At 46.7% G+C, this 17,800-nt stretch overlaps 1 protein-coding gene and 1 pseudogene across 1 annotated transcript; one reads left to right on the top strand and one right to left on the bottom strand.

The window, feature by feature from the left end:
* The window catches only part of LOC120858018, a 69,835-nt pseudogene extending 56,947 nt beyond the window's left edge, over nucleotides 1-12,888 (bottom strand).
* A 15-nt stretch (nucleotides 12,889-12,903) lies between these two features.
* LOC120858017 (apolipoprotein L3-like) lies at nucleotides 12,904-17,307 on the top strand (the record flags this gene model as incomplete). Its single annotated transcript, XM_040233915.1, has 2 exons — nucleotides 12,904-13,028; nucleotides 15,651-17,307. Coding segments are annotated over 2 exons (1,011 nt in total), but the record flags the coding sequence as incomplete, so codon positions are not given.
* Nucleotides 17,308-17,800: the final 493 nt, after the last annotated feature.

Raw genomic sequence — 17,800 nt, 5'->3', positions numbered from 1 at the left:
GAAGGCGGCTGCATCTGCAGAGCTGAGAATAACTGATCTTGTTCACAGTCAGCCAGAGGAAGACTCCTGGGTAAGCAGGGGGGTAGGACCCCGCCCATCTCCCCATCCTCAGGATGACTGTCTGAGAAAAGGATGACTGACACTACTTTACAGAAGAAGGGAAAAGGAAGCTCAGGGAGGTGAGGTCATGGCTCAAGGCACAGGTTATGCAGGGGCAGAGCCTGGATGTGGAGACAGATGTGTCTGTGTTCAGCCAAAGCTTTCCTAAACCAAGATGGTGTAGAGAATAGACGATGTAGGTCTCACACCACACTCTACTGGCAGAGGGTGATCTTCTGGAAAGTGCAGGATGCCCATAAATGGAAACACTCAGAAATGTGATGACACAATCCGAAATAACTTTTATCAATACAGACAAGGAAAACAAATGGAAGCACTCCACGCAGGTAAAAGAAGTGTGGTGCTGTCTTCATGAAGCTGGTTGCTTCATGTTCCAGTAACAGGTCCCACACCTCGTATTCTAGCCAGGCTGTGCCTGGGAGGGTGGAGGGAGCCCCGGAGGCCCTGGAGCAGGAGGAGCAGCAGAGAAGAGACAGGGCACCTTCCCAGTGCTGAGAGCTGCTGAAACTCCACATAAGCAGACCTGCAACCAGGAAAGTGCAAGATTCCAGGGAGGCCTAGACAGGACCTGGGGGAGACAGCAAGGGGAGGAGGCTTTGGAGTGGGAACTCTAATTACAGGTAACATTTCACCTGGTGAGGCAGGTGGGGAAAGGCCTTTCAGGGAGAGGGGCAGCCTGAGCGAAGGCCTGGAGGCTGGGGGGGAATGAGAGTCCAGGCAGCTGGGAGTCCTCCAGGCCCCTCGACCAGGCCCCATGGAGTCAGGAGGGTGTGGAAGACAGGAGTAGGAGCATCGGGAGGGCCTGGCAATGGGCTAAGGACTTTGAATTTGACACTGCCTTTACCCCTGCTGTCCCTGCCCACAGAGTATGAGCTGTACCATGTGGAGGAAGAGGTTTGGTAGAATCTCTGTCTGCCCGTGGGAAGATAAGGGCTCTGCGTCTGGCCATGTAGTTGGGCGGGGAAGTCTTCCCTACAGTCGTCCCTTTTCCCAGAAACAGCCTTTCCAGGAAGTGACCTGGAGGCTAACAGAGGAAGGCACTCACAATAGAAATCCAGCAGAAGGGTGCACCATCCAACATCCACACCCAGCTGAGGCCCAAGATAAGGGTCAGGACCAGGACAAGAATGGGAGGGAAGGACAGAAGGATAAGTCAAGGGTCATGATACATTTACAATGCTTTGGCATCATCCAGGAGCTGGCCCTTCTGCTGGAGCCCTCCTCTTCTTTCTGGCTTGAATTTTCCTTCTCATGTTTCATGATTTCAATTGGCTGCCCCGGCTCCTGGGGTCCTGCAGCTTTGAGGCAGAGAAGGAGGCAGGGGAGCAGCCAGTTCTCTTCTCCCACCTGCTTGGAGGAAGGCCTACCTCTGTGAATACTCTCCCATCCACAAGGTCAGTGCCTCTAGCCTCTGCTACCAGGCACACTCTCTACTGGACAAGCTGATGGTTACTCTTCCCGAGGGACAACCCTGGGTATCACAAAGAGGAGATGACAGAAAGATTCTAGGATGGGGCTTAGGGGAGTGGGGGAGTCTCTGATGATATGGGGCAACTCTAGGCTGGGAGCTGTCGAGAACTGGGGTCAGTTCTACCAGTGTGAGTCTCAGCAACTCCATCTGTGGAACTGGGGACCAGAGTGAGGATAAAGGTGCAGTTGGTAAAGAAGGAGCAGTCCTGCTTTTCAGCCAAGGGAGGGGGTGTTTTCTTGGTGGGGGCACAGTGATGGGTGTTTGCTGTCTCCTTCGCTCCTGCTCTCAGGGTGACCCTGTGTGAAGTTGGAGTTCTGTGAGAGCTTTTACATCCAAGAGGAAAGGAACATCACCCTGTTGTGATACCAGGCCAGCTCTGGGATGTCAGGAGTTCTTTCTTTCTCTATCCTTTATAAACATTCCTGTAAATAAACAGAAGGGAATATCCCCACAGACTTCAAGACTGCTCTTCTTATTAAATTTATTTCATAACAAAATATTTCCTATTATACTCACGCTTCTTTACACCAGTCCTGCCCAACTCTTTGTAGCCCCATGAACTGTAGCCCACCAGGCTCCTCTCCATGGGATTTCCTAGGCAAGAATACTTGAGTGCGTTGCCGTTTCCTTCTCCAGGGGATCTTCCTGACTTGGGGACTGAACCCACATCTCTTGCCTTTTTCATCTCCTGCATTACCGCTAGTGCAGTTTTTAAACTTTATGTCTCCCTTTTTGGCCACACTTTATCCAAAGTCCTCTCATTTGATTATTATTATGAATTCATGGCCTTTCACAAATTCAGCAAGGTCCAATGAAATATATTTATAGTAACATTACCTTTTATTATTATTACTATTGTTATATGCGGGTGCCCCTTCTGACCACTTCTCTGAACATCTTCAAGAGCATCCTTGCCTCTACAGGAGCAGATATGCTGGCCTGTGGATGCCTCCCCTGCAAGTTATCTTGCTTCCTTTGAGTGGACAGAAGCCCATGGGTGTACATGTGGGTGGGCTACTGGGTATATGTGGGTGTCCAGATGCTGCTGGACAATATCTGTTGAAGGCCACAGTTCACTCTCATCATTCTGGTTTAACCCTGTTTTTATGCCTGCTTTTCTAGAGAACTTGGTTTCACCTACACGAACATGCCTCCTATACTGACAGCTGAAACAGCAAGAGTCACTCTTATTTCTTATTGGCAGTTAATTCAATGGCTTCCATCATCCTTAAGGTGGTGGTGCTAGAAACCACCCCATTCTTGTGGGTTACTGAATACTATAAAGTCACTTTTGTTGTCTTAGTGCTTCCCTGGTAGCTCAGACAGGAAAGCGTCTGCCTGTAATGTGGGAGACCTGGGTTCGATCCCTGGGTTGGGAAGATCCCCTGGAGAAGGAAATGGCACCCCACTCCAGTACTCTTGCCTGAAAAATTCCATGGATGGAGGAACCTAGCAGGTTACAGTCCATGGGGTCGCAAAGAGTCGGACACGACTGAGCAACTTCACTAGTAGCTGTCTTAGAGTTAAAACAATAAAAAATCATAAGTGCATATGGTTAAAAAAATCAATTTGTACAGAGGGTTCTACTCATTCCTTCCCAAGGAAAAGCTTCTTTCATTTCAGTTCAGTTGCTCAGTCATGTCCAACTCTTTGCTACCCCATGGACTGCAACACACCAGGCCTCCCTGTCCATCACCAGCTCCCAGAGTTTACTCAAACTCACGTCCACTGAGTTGGTGATGCCATCCAACCATCTCCTCCTCTGTCGTCCCCTTCTCCTCCTGCCTTCAATCTTTCCCAGCATCAGGGTCTTTTCAAATGAGTCAGCTCTTCACATCAGGTGGCCAAAGTACTGGAGTTTCAGCTTCAACATCAGTCCTTCCAATGAATATTCAGGATTGACTTCCTTTAGGATGGACTGATTGGATCTCCTTGCAGTCCAAGGGACTCTCAAGAGTCTTCTCCAACACCACAGTTCAAAAGCATCAATTCTTCAACCCTCAGCTTTTTTTAGAGTCCAACTCTCACATCCATACATGACTACTGGAAGAATCATTGCTTTGCCTAGACGGACCTTTGTTGGCAAAGTAATGTCTCTGCTATTAAATATGCTGTCCAGGTTGTTCATAACTTTTCTTCCAAGGAGTAAGCGTCTTTTAATTTCATGGCCGCAGTCACCATCTACAGTGATTTTGGAGCCCCCCAAAATAAAGTCTGTCACTGTTTCCATTGCTAGCCCATCTATTTGCCATGAAGTGATGAGACCAGATGCCATGACCTTAGTTTTCTGAATGTTGAGTTTTAAGCCAGCTTTTTCACTCTCCTCTTTCACTTTCATCAAGAGGCTCTTGAGTTCTTTGCTTTCTGCTATAAGGGTGGTGTCATCTGCATATCTGAGGTTATTGATATTTCTCCCGGCAATCTTGATTCCTGCTTGTGCTTCATCCAGCCCAGCATTTCTCATGATGTACTCTGCATATACATTAAATAACCAGGGTGACAATATACAGCCTTGACGCATTCTTTTTCTGATTTGGAACCAGTCTGTTGTTCCATGTCGAGTTCTAAGTTCCTGACTTGCATATCAATTTCTCAGGAGACAGGTCAGGTGGTCTGGTATTCCCATCTTTTAAGAATTTTTCACAGTTTGTTGTGATCCACACAGTCAAAGGCTTTGACATAGTGAACAAAGCAGAAGTAGATGTTTTTCTGGAACTCTGTTGTTTTTTCAATGATCCAACAGATGTTCGCAATTTGATCTCTGGTTCCTCCGCCTTTTCTAAATCCAGCTATTTTTAGATAGTTAATCAATGTCTTTAAATTATATTTGGAGAAAGAAATGGCAACACACTCCAGTATTCTTGCCTGGAGAACTCCATAGACAGAGGAGCCAGGTGGGCTACAGTCCAAGGGGTCACGAAGAGTCAGACACAGTGAGTAACTAACACACACAGAAACGATATTACTACATTGGGAGGTGGAATCGTGTGAGAATGTGCTCAGGAGACAGGAATATGGACTTCGATTCTGACTCTAGCACTAGCTGTGTGCTTTGAGTAAATTATTTAACCTCTCTGAGCTTCAGTTTCCTTTCTTATACGATTATTGTGAGAACTAAAAGGAAGTGAATTCATACCAAGCAATTGGGAAGGTGCCTGGTGCATAGTGGGGTGTCATCAACCACAATAGCTAATCAGTATTAGGTATTGCATTTTTCATTTTCTTGATTTAAAAATTTGTACATTATTTATTTATTTCTTACTAGGAAAAATAAGGATTTCATTTATTTTTATACTTTTCTTATACCCTTCCCTATCTTCTGTTTGTATCATTATTTCTCTAGTTTTATATCCTCTATTAGGAAGCTTTGCATTTGTAAACATTTTATTTACATATTTATTTGTTACACTCTCAACTGGAGCTACTATTTCTTTACCCCTAGCTTTGTAAACAACTCTTCCCCTCAGAGCTTCAGCTCCTAAGTTCTAGAAATGTATTTTAATTTTTATATTGATTTGATGAATTGTTAAATACTATATATATCAACAATACTTCAGTTTTAAAACAGCATGCAAAATAATCAAAATGGGAAAACCAGGACTTGGACATACATTAATTTACCTTAGATTTTTTTTAAAAAAATCAAACAAGAGAGTTTACATATTTGTGACATTTTAATATGTTTTTTTAGAGCTAACTTGTACCAAATAGCTGCACGTGCTTCTGGGCAGAACTTTAGTTTTTCCTGATGCTTCTAATTGGCTTCATTTTCACCCTTTGCACTGTTTATTTTCAACATTTCCTCCATTTCTTTCCAACTATGCCTCATGTGGTACCGAGTCCCCTGTCCCCACAGACTCTGGACTTCTTATCCCATTCTTGACTGGTTTCTCTCTCAGTCTGATGTGTGCCCAGCTGTGATCCTTGGATTCCCTTTCGGCTGGCTTGGTGTTCCTGACTCCTGGATCCCATGTCTATCTCTCTTGTGGGTATCCTTTATCTTCCTCCATAATTACACAAACACACCACATATTGTTTTTCCCTGCACCTCAACAGCCAGTAACTTTCTGAAAAGCCTGGTGAAGAGTGAAGGCTGCTGTGAATATGGGATGGGGTGTGGGGGTGGTGGGCTTGTCCCCTGCTCTCCCCCCGGCCTCCCTCTCATCTTGCTCCCTCTCTGGGGCTCTGCCTAGCAGACCGTTCTTCTCTCCTGTGAACACGCTCCCTGTTTCTCTCCCTCCACTGCGCTCCTCTTCACTCAGCTATCACTTCTCCATCCAGTGAGTCTTCAGACATTTGTTGAAGCCTCTGGTCTCCTGTTGCCCCCGTGCTTGTTTTTATTAGCAGCAGAGGGAGGAGAGGGAGGCTATGGTGAGTGGGATGAGCCCACTGAGTGGAGTGGAATCCAGTCTACCAGGGGCAAGACTTCTGACCTGGGCCAAATCATAAAACTTCAGTACTTCAGCTTCCTTATCAGTAAATGGGGATACAATGTACACATATCAAATGTTAATGGAATAACATACAAGTTATCATATGTAAAGTTTCAGAGCCAATAACAATGCAGAGCGATGCAAACACAAGTCACTCTTTCTTATCAGTAGTTGTTATTATACCTGTAAGTACCTTTACTATCATTTCAGTCAGGTCTCAGGAGGAGGAATTGACAAAGGCTCTTTTGCTTTCTTAAAACAGTAGCTAGATGTAATCAACATCTGCTTTCCTATTTCTCCCATAGTGAGATAATCACATGTAGAACCAAAGTAGATTTTTTATATATAAAGACCTGAAGCTTTTTTTTTTAAAAAAAAAAAGACCACTGAGAATGGGAAAGTCTGAAAGGATGGACACCCTCATATATTATGAGTGTGATCATAAATTATGACAATTTGCATAACAGTGTGGCTCTAGGTATGAAAATTTTTTAGGTATTGATTCCTTGTGATTTAGTAATTCTACTTCTAGAAATAGCTTAAGGAAACAGTCTCAAATGTGAGTGAAGTTTAATACAAGGAGAATGTTCTTTATTATTTACATATGGTATCAGAACCAACCTAAAGTCCAGTAGCCAGTAGAGGACAGCAGAGAGGATCGGGCACCATCAGGGTCCTCAGCCACGCAGGGCAGGGACACAGGAAGTGTGGTGGGGCTGGTGGGACTCCAGGCCCTTGTGAGATAAAGGCTCTTTCAGAAGCAAGGGAGACCTGGGCTGTTGGAGTTGCACCACCAGGAACTTTGTCAAGGCTGACTCTAGCCTGGGGGGCAAGACATCATTTTAGAATGAGAAGTGTCATTTACCAATAAACATATATCCACAAGTAATTATTCTCGTGTATTAAATGGAGTAGAGCACAGTCATCGCAAACCTGGGATCTGGATCAGAAAGTCCAGGCTCTGGCACCAGTGTGGAAAACTGGGCTGACCTAAAGCTAGATTAGTTTCAGCAGCCTGCATGTCATAGACACTGGACCAACATCACCTATTACCAGTTCGTAACAGACTTGCTCCAACCTCATGTAATTTCCAGAGTGTTCCTTCCTACCTGTTCTTCTGTCTCTGGCTCTGTTACTCCTATAACTTCACAGATGGCTGTCTCCTCTGTCATTATCTTCTCCTTGTACCCCAACAGGACTATGACTTGGAGGAAGTTGGAGGGAGGTGAGTAGCTTTCCTTAACTAGTGACCTGCAGAGCCCAGGGGACAGAGAGCCACGCTGGGTTAAGTCCCCGGTGGCACTGGTGGCCATCCCAGGAGAACCCACCCGAGGCCTCAACCCGCGCTGCTCCCTCAGCTGCTGCTCACTCGTGATCAAGCCCACAGTCTGTGTTTCCTCTCCCCAAGGGTGAGGTCACACCTCCTTTCAGCCTCACGCAGACAAGGAGCTAGCTGAAGGGAGATCTCTGAGACCGTGCTGCTGCCACCATGAGCTCAGAAAACCTCGGAGACCGCTCAGGTAGGCAGCTGCCTCTTTTCTGGCCAGTTCCAACATGTGACCCAGAATTGAGAGTGGTTCCTCCAGGCAGAGTTAACCTACAGAGGAATCAAGAACCAAGAAGAGGATGGAAAAGCATCCTGGAGCCCCTCAGGGCGGCCACGTGGAGTACTCCCAACAGAGGAGTGTGTCCACAGAGCCTCTTTCCCAGCCCTCTCCTTGGGGAGCCACTTGCTAGGTGCTCACGTCCTCCCCCACTGCCCTCTGGCAAGTGACTCAGAAGTGAGGCCAGGACAGCCCATGGGGAGGGGGACAGCAGAGGGAGTCTCCAAGGCCAGGCAGGGCAGCAAGTGGGGGGGGTCCCCCAGGGTCCCTGGAACTCCTCCTGCCCTCTCCTTTAGCCTGAGCCTCCTCCTGCTCCCAGAGCCTGGGGCATCACCACAGACACCATTCCTTCAGCTCTCACCCTGCCGCCTGCCCAGCCGCTCTGCAAGAGTCAGTGGACAGTGAACTGAACCCCAGTCTACCTTTGCCACCTCCCACCTGGAGGGGAGGGGCGACGGAGTTGTTCACAGGGTCACATCTGGCTCCACCCCTCCTTCAGCTGGTTGATCCCCTCCCCTGCCCGTTCTGAGTGTCTCTGATTAGGATGCTCTCACATAGTGGTCTTACTCAATGGTGGGTGGTCCTAAACCCTTTTTCAAAATTAGGTAACATTGGTTTATAATTGGTTTAAAAGTTTCATGTGAATGACACTGTACTTCTACTTCTGTGTATGCTGCAGTGTGCTGCTGTAGTCTGTGTTTAGTTGCTCAATCGTTGTTGACTCTTTGCAACCCCCATGGACTGCAGCCCACCAGGCCCCTCTGTCCGTGGCATTCTCCAAGGAAGAATATTGGAGTGGGTTGCCATGCCCACCTCCAGCTGCAGCGTACTCACCACCAAAATTTAGTTGGAAAAAATCCCCATGTCGCAGAATGAAGAAATCACAGGTTTAAATTAAGGAGGATTCACAGTCATATCCAAGAAGTGTCTGACACTTGACCTTGGGTTCCACCTCTGAGTTTTCTGTTCACTGGCCTTGGGCTGTCCCTTCTCCTGTCTGAGTCTCACGTTCTTCTTCTGTGAAATAAGAATAATGCCTCCATGTGTTCATGTACCAGGAAACACATCTTACATCGTGTTCCAGCCCCTCCCATATGTATATATCCTAGTTGCCTATGTCTTACCTTCAGTTCCGTAACCTCTAGATCCCTGAAATCACACAGGGATTTTGGTCACTCATTTGAGCAGTGATCTTGCCCTGTACTGATCCGAGGTTAATTATTTTCATTACATTCTTTATCCCATTTCATGTGGATATTCTTTTGTTTCACTGCCAAAACATGGAAGCAGGCATGTGCAGGGTGCTGAGAGTCTCTGCTGGCAGCAGGAACTCACAATCACACACGCCTGAATTCTTTCTCTTTGTGTGTGCACGTGCTCATTTGTTCAGTCTTGTTCAGTTCTCTGCGACCTCATGGACTGTAGCCCGCCAGACTCCTCTGTTCTTGGGATTTTCCAGGCAAGAATACTGAAGTGGTTACCATCTCCTATTCCAGGTGATCTTCCCAACCCAGGGATCGAACCCATGATTCCCGTGTCTCCGGCATTGGCAGGCGAATTCTTTACCACTGTACTACCTAGAAAGCCCTCGTTCTCTTTCTAAAAATTAAAATTGTAGATTCCTGAAGACATCTAAATCCCAGGATTAGATACTGACTCTGGGGGGTTGGAAGCCCAAGATCATCAAGGTAGTGGCGGTTTTCAGTGAGACCTCTCCACCTGGCTTGCAATTCCCAGCTGCCCTCTAACTGTTTCTTCATGTGGCCTTTCCTCTGGAGGACAGGGCAGGAAGAGAGAATCTGGTGTCTTCCTTTCTAGTAAAGACAACACTCTTATTGGATTAGGGGCTCACACTTATGACTTCATTTTACCTCAATTGCCTCTTTAAAGGCCCAGTCTTCAAATACAGTCACTGGGGGTTAAAGCTTCAACATATGAATTGGAGGGTGATGGTGGGAAAAGCAGTTCCATCCATAACCCTGGTGACTCTACCAACAGTGCCCAGGTGATCACTACTCAGGAAGATGAATTTCAACAATTTATACTAAATAGCATTAAAAAAAAATTTACTCTAGAATTTGTTGCAGTTATCATATTATGATAACAAAAGCAGATCATTCTTAAGGCATAAACTTTGTTTATTAATTTAAATAAAAATATATGATCCCCGTCACACATAGATACAATTCTGAAAGGTTACTTCCATGAGCTGTGAGCGAATCTGGTATCCTGGGCCTCCAAAGAGAAGACTTCAGCCTGGAGCCAGAGACAAGGCTGGATCACTCAGAGCTTTTTTGTAGTAGAGTTTTATTAAACTGTAAATGGGGTAGAGAAAGCTTCTAACATAGACTTCAGAAGGGGACAGAAAGAGTGTCCCCTTGCTAGTTTTTAGCAAGGCATTATATACCTGATAGCAAGCTGCTGATCGGATAAAAGAAATGCCTCAGGCAGAGAGTGCTGTACAGGGCTCCTCTCCCACAAGATGCATTTTGAGATAGAATGGCCCAAGGGGAGTCACCTCCGGCCATAAAACAATTGACATGAATCTTGAAGAAAGGCAGATTTCCAAGCAAATGAATAGTTTCAATAACACAGCTTAAGAAAAACATTTCCATGAGAAATACACATTGGTTAGCTCAAGGTTTGAGAAAAAGTTAAGTTCAGGGGGCACCAGGTGTCGTCATGGCAACACAGGATTACAATGAGCCTTTCAATCTCATGTAGATAAGGGGAAACAAACGTCTGCCACTAGCGGTTTATTTCCTCCTGCCACTTGGGGACCCCTGTCCTTCCTCCCTGACTGTAATCCTTTATTTCCCCCCTTTTCATTTAGGAGAATATGGCTACTAGGGGAAAAGGGTGGCAATTCTGTTCAGACTGCTTTGAGCTGGCCAGGGAAACAGACGCTAAATTGTTGAGGCAGCATGTTCTGCTTACCCTCATATTGAGGATCTTTGATCCAGGAGGCCCCAAGTAATAGTTGGAGAAGGCTGTGGCACGTGTCATTTGTAACTTGAAAGCCTTCATGCGGCTAGAAACCAGTTGAACCCATCAATGCGTCTATATGTGGAAACCATGCACCTGCTGTGTTAAGTCACTTCGTCCTGTGTGACTCTCTGCAGCCCTATGTGCTGTATGTAGCCCGCCAGGCCCCTCTGTCCTTGGGATTCTCCAGGCATGAATACTGGAGTGGGTCGCCACGCCCTTCTCCAGGGGATCTTCCTGACCCAGGGGTCAAACCCACATCGCCTACATCTCCTGCATGGGCAGGCAGAATCTGTACCACCAGCACCTCCTGGGAAGCCCAACTACGCACCTAGTATCATATTACACCAGAGAGAAGGCTGATGTCCTCAGAGAGCACATGGATCACTGGTAGTCAGTGCCTAACCTAGTGAATAGCATAAAATACTGGGGAATATTGGAAAACTAACAGATTTCCCTGGACCTGGTTTATCTTGTCCTTCTGAGAGACCTGTAGATCTAGATGAGATTAGTTTAGAAAAGGGGTCTCATTTAGTTCAGAGAATCGTCAGAGTCCAGTATAGTTCTGAGCTAATCAGAGACTAAAGAACCTTTGTGAAGAGAAGTAGGCTTGGGAATCAAGAGTCCTATTTTGAATTAGCATGTTTTAGTCAAAGGTATGGAATTCATGGTAAGCATTGGTTAGGAATTTCTGTAATGTCCTCCAAAGCCAAGTGACCACTAACGTCCTATTTCCCACTATTCCTTGATGAGAGGTAGAAGGCATAAAGAATATTCCCAGCTATAAAATAAACTGCACTCCAATGCCTATATATCCTAAGATAAATATTTTTTAAATAGAAGAAACTCACTGAATCAAACGATTGCTAAGCAGAGCAAATGCAGTGTACATAAAACTAAGGTAAGAAACCTCTTAATTACATAAGAAATCAATGGAAGGATTAATGATTTCAAGAGAAGAATCATTTTTCCTGTGGCCCCACTGTTGCGAATGATATCTTCATGATCCTGGGCCACCTTCTCCAGTGAATACCAGGGACCTATTACTAGTCTCAACTAACCAATTCATTCCGGCTTGGAGGGCTGCTTCAAACTGCTGAATTCCTCCTTGGAGGGTGAAGGGAGAGCTACTCCTCTTATGCTAGATTCCTTTGTCATGGATCCTGTGGGTTTATTTCAATAGGACCTCTGCGGCCAACAACTATTACTCGTCCTCCATGTGACAAAAAATTTAAATCTTCGCCAAGTTTGATATTAGCAAACATTCAATAATCACATCAACTCTTTTTTCACCAACAGATTTCTTAGTTTTATCAATGTTATTAGCTTCTTTGTGATTAAACACTTTGTGGGCTCCATTTTGGAAAGCAATCTTTTGTCCTTCCTCAGTAGTAGACGTGCCCAAAATCTTTAAGCTGTACGCTCTAACCATGTGGCATGCTGCTCTTCCAGCTCCTCCACCTGCTCCAGAACACTTTCTCCAGCTTTCACGGGCACTATGGAGCAGAGCTCGATAAGCAGTAAAGCACGAGATGCTGATGGCAGCTCCTTGTTTAAAGTCCAGTTTTCTGGGGAAGTGTGTAAACAGTGTGAAGGGCTTCCAAAGCAAACTTGGTGTAGCCCCCAGAGACCGTCCTGGTAGTGAATAGCACCTCTCTTGAAAGCAGATACCTTTTCTCCAGCAGCTTCTACTATCCCAGCCACATCTCAGCTAGAAGTATAAGGTAGAAATGGTTTTATACTGTGAGTGTCAGAGCGGATATATGCATCCACTGGGTTTACACCACATGCTTGGACTTTGTTGGAACCTGGTGGTCTTTCAGAATTAGTACAGCAACATCCAACTGGAGTTTCAGCACTTCGGGTCCACCAAATTCAAAAACTCAAATAGCTCTCTTCAACTTCTGTCACCATGGTGATCTAGACACCTGTTCTAGAGTGGATTGTCAAAATCTGTGAGCCCTCCCCCAGGTTACACAGGGTTAAAAAAAAAAAAAAGCTACCCAGTACCATTTATGATCCACCACCACATCTCCTGGCTTTCCCGGTGACTCAGACGGTAAAGACTCTGCCAGCAATGCAGGAGATCTGGATTCTATCCCTGGGTTGGGAGGATCGCCTGGAGGAGGCAGTGGCTCCTCACTCCACTATCCTTGCTTGATGAACCCCGTGGACAGAGGAGCCTGGTGGTACAGCCCACGGGGTCACAAAGAGTCAAATAGGACTCAGCGACTAACACTTTCCTTTTTTCTCTTCCAACTTCTTCTAACCTCATTCCTTTTCCTTTCATCTAGATATTGAGATCTTTTTTGAGGATGTTGCTGAGTGTCTCTGGGACATACTGAGCAGAGAGGAACTGCTTCTCCTGCTGACTGAATTCCTGAAGAAAATTGAGGCTAATGCTGGTTTGTCCAGGTAACCTGTACAGGTGTATTGGTGTGTCAAGAAGGTCACCCACACCCTGTAGCACCAGACTAGATTTTTGCTAGCAGGCACACTTTCTCCAAGCAGGACCTTATGTTGCCGGTTGAGGATGTTCCTTCTCAATATCTCATGAGGAATGTTTCCTCCATATCATTTGCTGGCATTGAACAACCTCAGGTTGAGAAAAGATGAAACCTGCAAGGAAGGGGCTGGTTATGTGACCTTGGACAAATTACTGAGCTATTCTCTGCCTTAGCTTCCTCATATGTCCAGTTTTATTGTGAGGATACTGAGATCATGAATGCAAGGATCTCCCCATAATGACTGATACAGAGTAGGTACTCAATCAATACTAACATTTAAAAAGTTTGTTGGGAAGAATTTTCTTTCTGGTGATGAGAACCAAGCAGAATTTCCTTTGGGGCAAGTCAGAAAATCCTGACACCATCATTTGTGTTACTTGGGCTTCCACCTAGATAAAGTCTTTCTAGTCCCCATCTTAGGAACTGTACCAACCCTGCAGGATCCTGCTGGCCCATAAAGCAGAGAGGCTGGAGAGGAACTGGGCAGAGCTGGTGGGATCCTGGATCTAGCCCTGCCCAGCTCCTGGGTTCTGGGCTTATGTGTTAGAGTCTCAGATCTGCATGTGTCCAGTGGGAATGGAAATTCAATCTGATGGACTATGGCGATGGCCTCAGAGTGAACTGCAGGGTCAGAGGTAGGGAACCAAATGGAATCATCTCGTCTAAAGGCCCAGGGAGGCCTGGACCAGGGTCAGACCCAGGTGTCACGGTGGAGCAGAAGGTCCAGGTTGGAAGACTAGTAGGCAGGCTTGGGCAGCAGGACCAGAACTAGAGTGAGGAGAGTGGGCCCTGAGGACACAGAACTGAAGGAGCTGTGATTCTAATAGAGGTCCCGGGAGTCAGGGGGGAGGATATTTCTTCCCTCCCTGACAGGATCCCCTCATGCTGGGCTAAAGGGCCCCGGGTGACCGTGTCTGCACACCATGCCTGGGACCTGGGTTCTCACTCCATCTGGGACCCTCTTCTAATCTACATGGAGCCTTCCTGACAGTGGAAGGCCTTGTGGCTCAGTGAGCCCTCCAGGGTCACAGTGAGTGGCTGTGACTGGGTGTCATTTGAGGGATTCTGAGGAGCCTCACGCATCCCCACTGATGAGGAAAACACTTCCTCCACCAGCTGTGCAAGTGCTGGTCTCTTCAGGCTCAGCTGTTCAGATGGATGTTTCCTCAAGTCTCTTGAACCTTTAGAGGATCCACAAAATTCCACATGAACTTGGGGTGCAGGCTCATGAGGCTGTCACGAATTAACATGTGACCCCTGAGAGGTCAGGAGTGCTGGGTGCTGGGTCAGGAGTCAGTGAGGTGGGCTGCAGAGACCAGGGGAACCAGCAACACATCTGATCTCCAGGCAGCTGGGGCAGTGGATGGACTCAGGGACCTGCTCTGGGAAGGCCAAGGACACAAGCCTTAGAAGACAGCAGATGGCAGACTAAAGGACTGTTAAGGTGCCTTCTAGTTCTGACTTTGCCTTTTTTTTTCCTACAAATTCTAAGTCACAGAGACAGCCTGTCTGCAAAGGATGAGGGCACAGTGCCCAGGACCGTGCTTTCATTTGAACCAATGGCAAATTTAGGGGATCCCCAAAACCACCCTCAGGTTTGAGAATTCTCTATAGAGCAGACAGGACTCACTGAGAGCCCTCCTGATCCCAGTGTATTACAGGAAGCCTGTGGGTTTCCATCAGTCACAGGGCAGAGTCTGGGAGGATTTCACACCCGAAGCTTCGATTGTCCCCAGGATGCGTTACTTTTCTAGAACTCGGGGTATGGCAGGGCACAGGGAACACTGCCTGCCAGGGACACTCACCCATTTAAAAACAAATTATCCTGACTTGTGGTCTCCAGCCCCTCCCTGAGGTCAGATTAATGTCCTAGAGTCCAGCTCCTCCAGAGGCCCCATCACATGTCTCCTTGTCAGACTGAACAGTGGTCAAAAGGCCCAGGCAGACAAGGACACTCGTATCAGCCAGAGTCTTCTAGGGGCTTAGGGACCACTTCCCAGCAGCCAAGGGCAAAGATCAGGTTGACCCCTCACTACACACCGAGGCCCTTGAATGCAGGCTTTCTGCTCTGATCCCACTTCTCTTTGTTTCTCTGTGGAGTTCCCACTCACCAACTCTTTCGAAGTGCTGGTGATGCCCTGCCTCTGAGACATCTCTACCAAATGCGTTTTTTTTTTTTTTTTTGGCTGAGCCACATGGCTTGTGGGATCCTTGGTCCCTGACCAGGGACTGAGTCATGCCCGAGGCAGTGGGAGTGCAGAGTCATAACCTCTGGACCACCAGGGAATTCATCAAACATCTCTCTTAAGTTACGAGTATCCTAAGGTGACTTTTGTCTATCTGTTAGAGGATTGAAGAAGTATATGGAGCACCTACAAGGTATGAAACCTGTGTTTAATGTTGAAAGAGGAAATTTCTTTTCTAACTGATTTAGAGTACTATCTCTGTATTTATGCAGAATAGACGTTTTTGAACCTACTTTACAGACAAGCAAACTGCCTTTGTAACCCCTTGACCTTCATCATTACAGGGAAGACGTGAATGCTCTACACGAATATCTGAATGAATTGAAAAGAGACTTGGCTGGGAAGGAGCAAGAAACGCTCCCAAAAGAGCAGCTGGATAGGAAGAGGTTTCTGAAGAAGTTTCCTCGGGTGACACAGCAGCTGGTGGAGCTCAAAAACAAGCTCCAGGAGCTTGCAGACAATGTTGAAAAAGTCCACAGGGACTGTACCATCTCCAATGTGGTGACCCACAGCACCGGCGCTTTATCTGGCGCCCTGACCATCCTTGGCCTGGCTCTGGCACCCGTGACAGCAGGGGCCAGTATGGCACTCTCAGCCACTGGAATAGGGCTGGGAGCAGCGGCTGCTGTGACTGCTGTGTCCACCAGCATCGTGGAACATGTAAGTAGGTCATCAGCAGAAAACAAAGCCAGTCAATTGATGTCAATTGGCATCAAGAAATGGAAGGTGCTCCTAGAGGTACTCAAGAGCAACCCCCAAATTGTTCACACAACAGAGAAATTGGCAAAAGCTGAGAAACACATTGAAATAAATATACATGCCATGGAGACAGGTGAAGCCAACCCTGACTCTGCAGTCAATGCAAACGTCTACCTGAGCCCTGGAAGAATCGCAGCCCCAGCCATCCAGCAGGTAGAGGCAGGTTTCAAAGGCACGGCTTTGGCAGTTACCAAAGGAGCCCGAATCGCAGGGGCGGCCACTGCAGGGCTCTTCCTCCTGGTGGATGTGGGCTTCCTGGTGAAGGAGTCAATGCACCTGCACGATGGTGCAAAGGCAGCATCAGCTGAAACCCTGCGGCAGAAGGCCAGGGAGCTGGAGAGGAAGCTGGAGGAGCTCACCCAGATCTACAAGCATCTGCAAGAGAACCCAACTCCACCCCCAGAGCAGTGAGGGTCCAGGGACACATTCAGGGTCAAGGTGCAGAGGCACATTCTCAGGGAAAAAAGGAGAGTGAGACAAACTTGTTCGAGCTGAGAGTTAGGAAACTGGCATTTGTGCAGCTGAGCACAGGAGTGGAGGGGTGAATGTAGGTGATAGATGGGGAGAGAGGAGGAGCCTGGATTAAGGGAGGAAGAGGGACTAGAGAATGGGCGGGGGCTGAGGGAGAAACCTCTTATTTTTTTCACACTATGAACTTTCTATTTGTATTGAGGAATAGTCAGTTAACAGTGCTGTGATACTTTCAGGTGAACAGTGAAGGGACTCAGCCATTCACATACATGTATCCATTCTCCCCCTCCCTTCCCTTCAGAAACCACGTACTTTGAACTAAAGATGACACTGGGTGCAGAATAAAGGGAGAGGCAGGGGAAATAGCAACGAGACACAGAAATACGAAAGGGCTGAAAATGAGGGATAGTCAGAGAGGCAGGACTGTTGGGATCCAGGAGAAGTAGCAGGGGCGGCTCTCTCGCCCTTCCCGGGGTCTGATGCCCCAGCAAGAAGAGTCTTCTCCTGGTGGTGGCCTCTAGCCCGACTTCTCCAACAACTCGCCTTTGAACCCAGCATTTTATCTTAATTAGGCTGTGACTTCTTTTGTCTGCTTGTTTCTCTAATTGAAGTAGAGTTGATTTATAATATTCTGTTAGTTCAGGTGAACATCGAAGTGATTCAGTTATACATAGTCTATGTATATATCTATATTCTTTTTAAATTTTTTCATTACAGATTATCATAAGATACTATTATTCCCTGTGCTATACACAAAGTCCTTGTTTTTTAATTTACTTTCTGTATGGTAGTGTGCATCTGTTAATCCCATACTCCTAGTTTACCCCTCTCTCTCTTTAGTAACACCAAGTTCTGTTTTCTATGACTATGAGTCTGTTTTGGTTCGTTCATAAGTGCGTTTGGACTCTTTTATTTTTTTGGCCATGGCAAGCAGTTTGTGGGATCTCAGATCCCCAACGTGGGATAAACGTGGCCACAGCAGCAAACCACCAAATTCTACCACTAGAGCACCAGGGAACCACCTAGACTATTTCTTAGATTCTGCATATGAGTGATATTACATATCTGTCTTTTGTGCCAGACCTACTTCACTGAGTATGATCACCCCTAGATCCATACATGTCACGACAAAAGGCATTCTTTCATCCTTTTTATGGCTGAGTGATATTCCACTGTGTGTATGGACCACGTTGTCTTTACCCCT

The sequence above is a fragment of the Oryx dammah genome, unplaced genomic scaffold (assembly GCF_014754425.2).
Source record: "Oryx dammah isolate SB20612 unplaced genomic scaffold, SCBI_Odam_1.1 HiC_scaffold_29, whole genome shotgun sequence".
NCBI lineage: Eukaryota > Metazoa > Chordata > Mammalia > Artiodactyla > Bovidae > Oryx > Oryx dammah.
The sequence above is the reverse complement of the archived record's forward strand: the minus strand, read 5'-3'. Positions and strand labels throughout refer to the sequence as shown.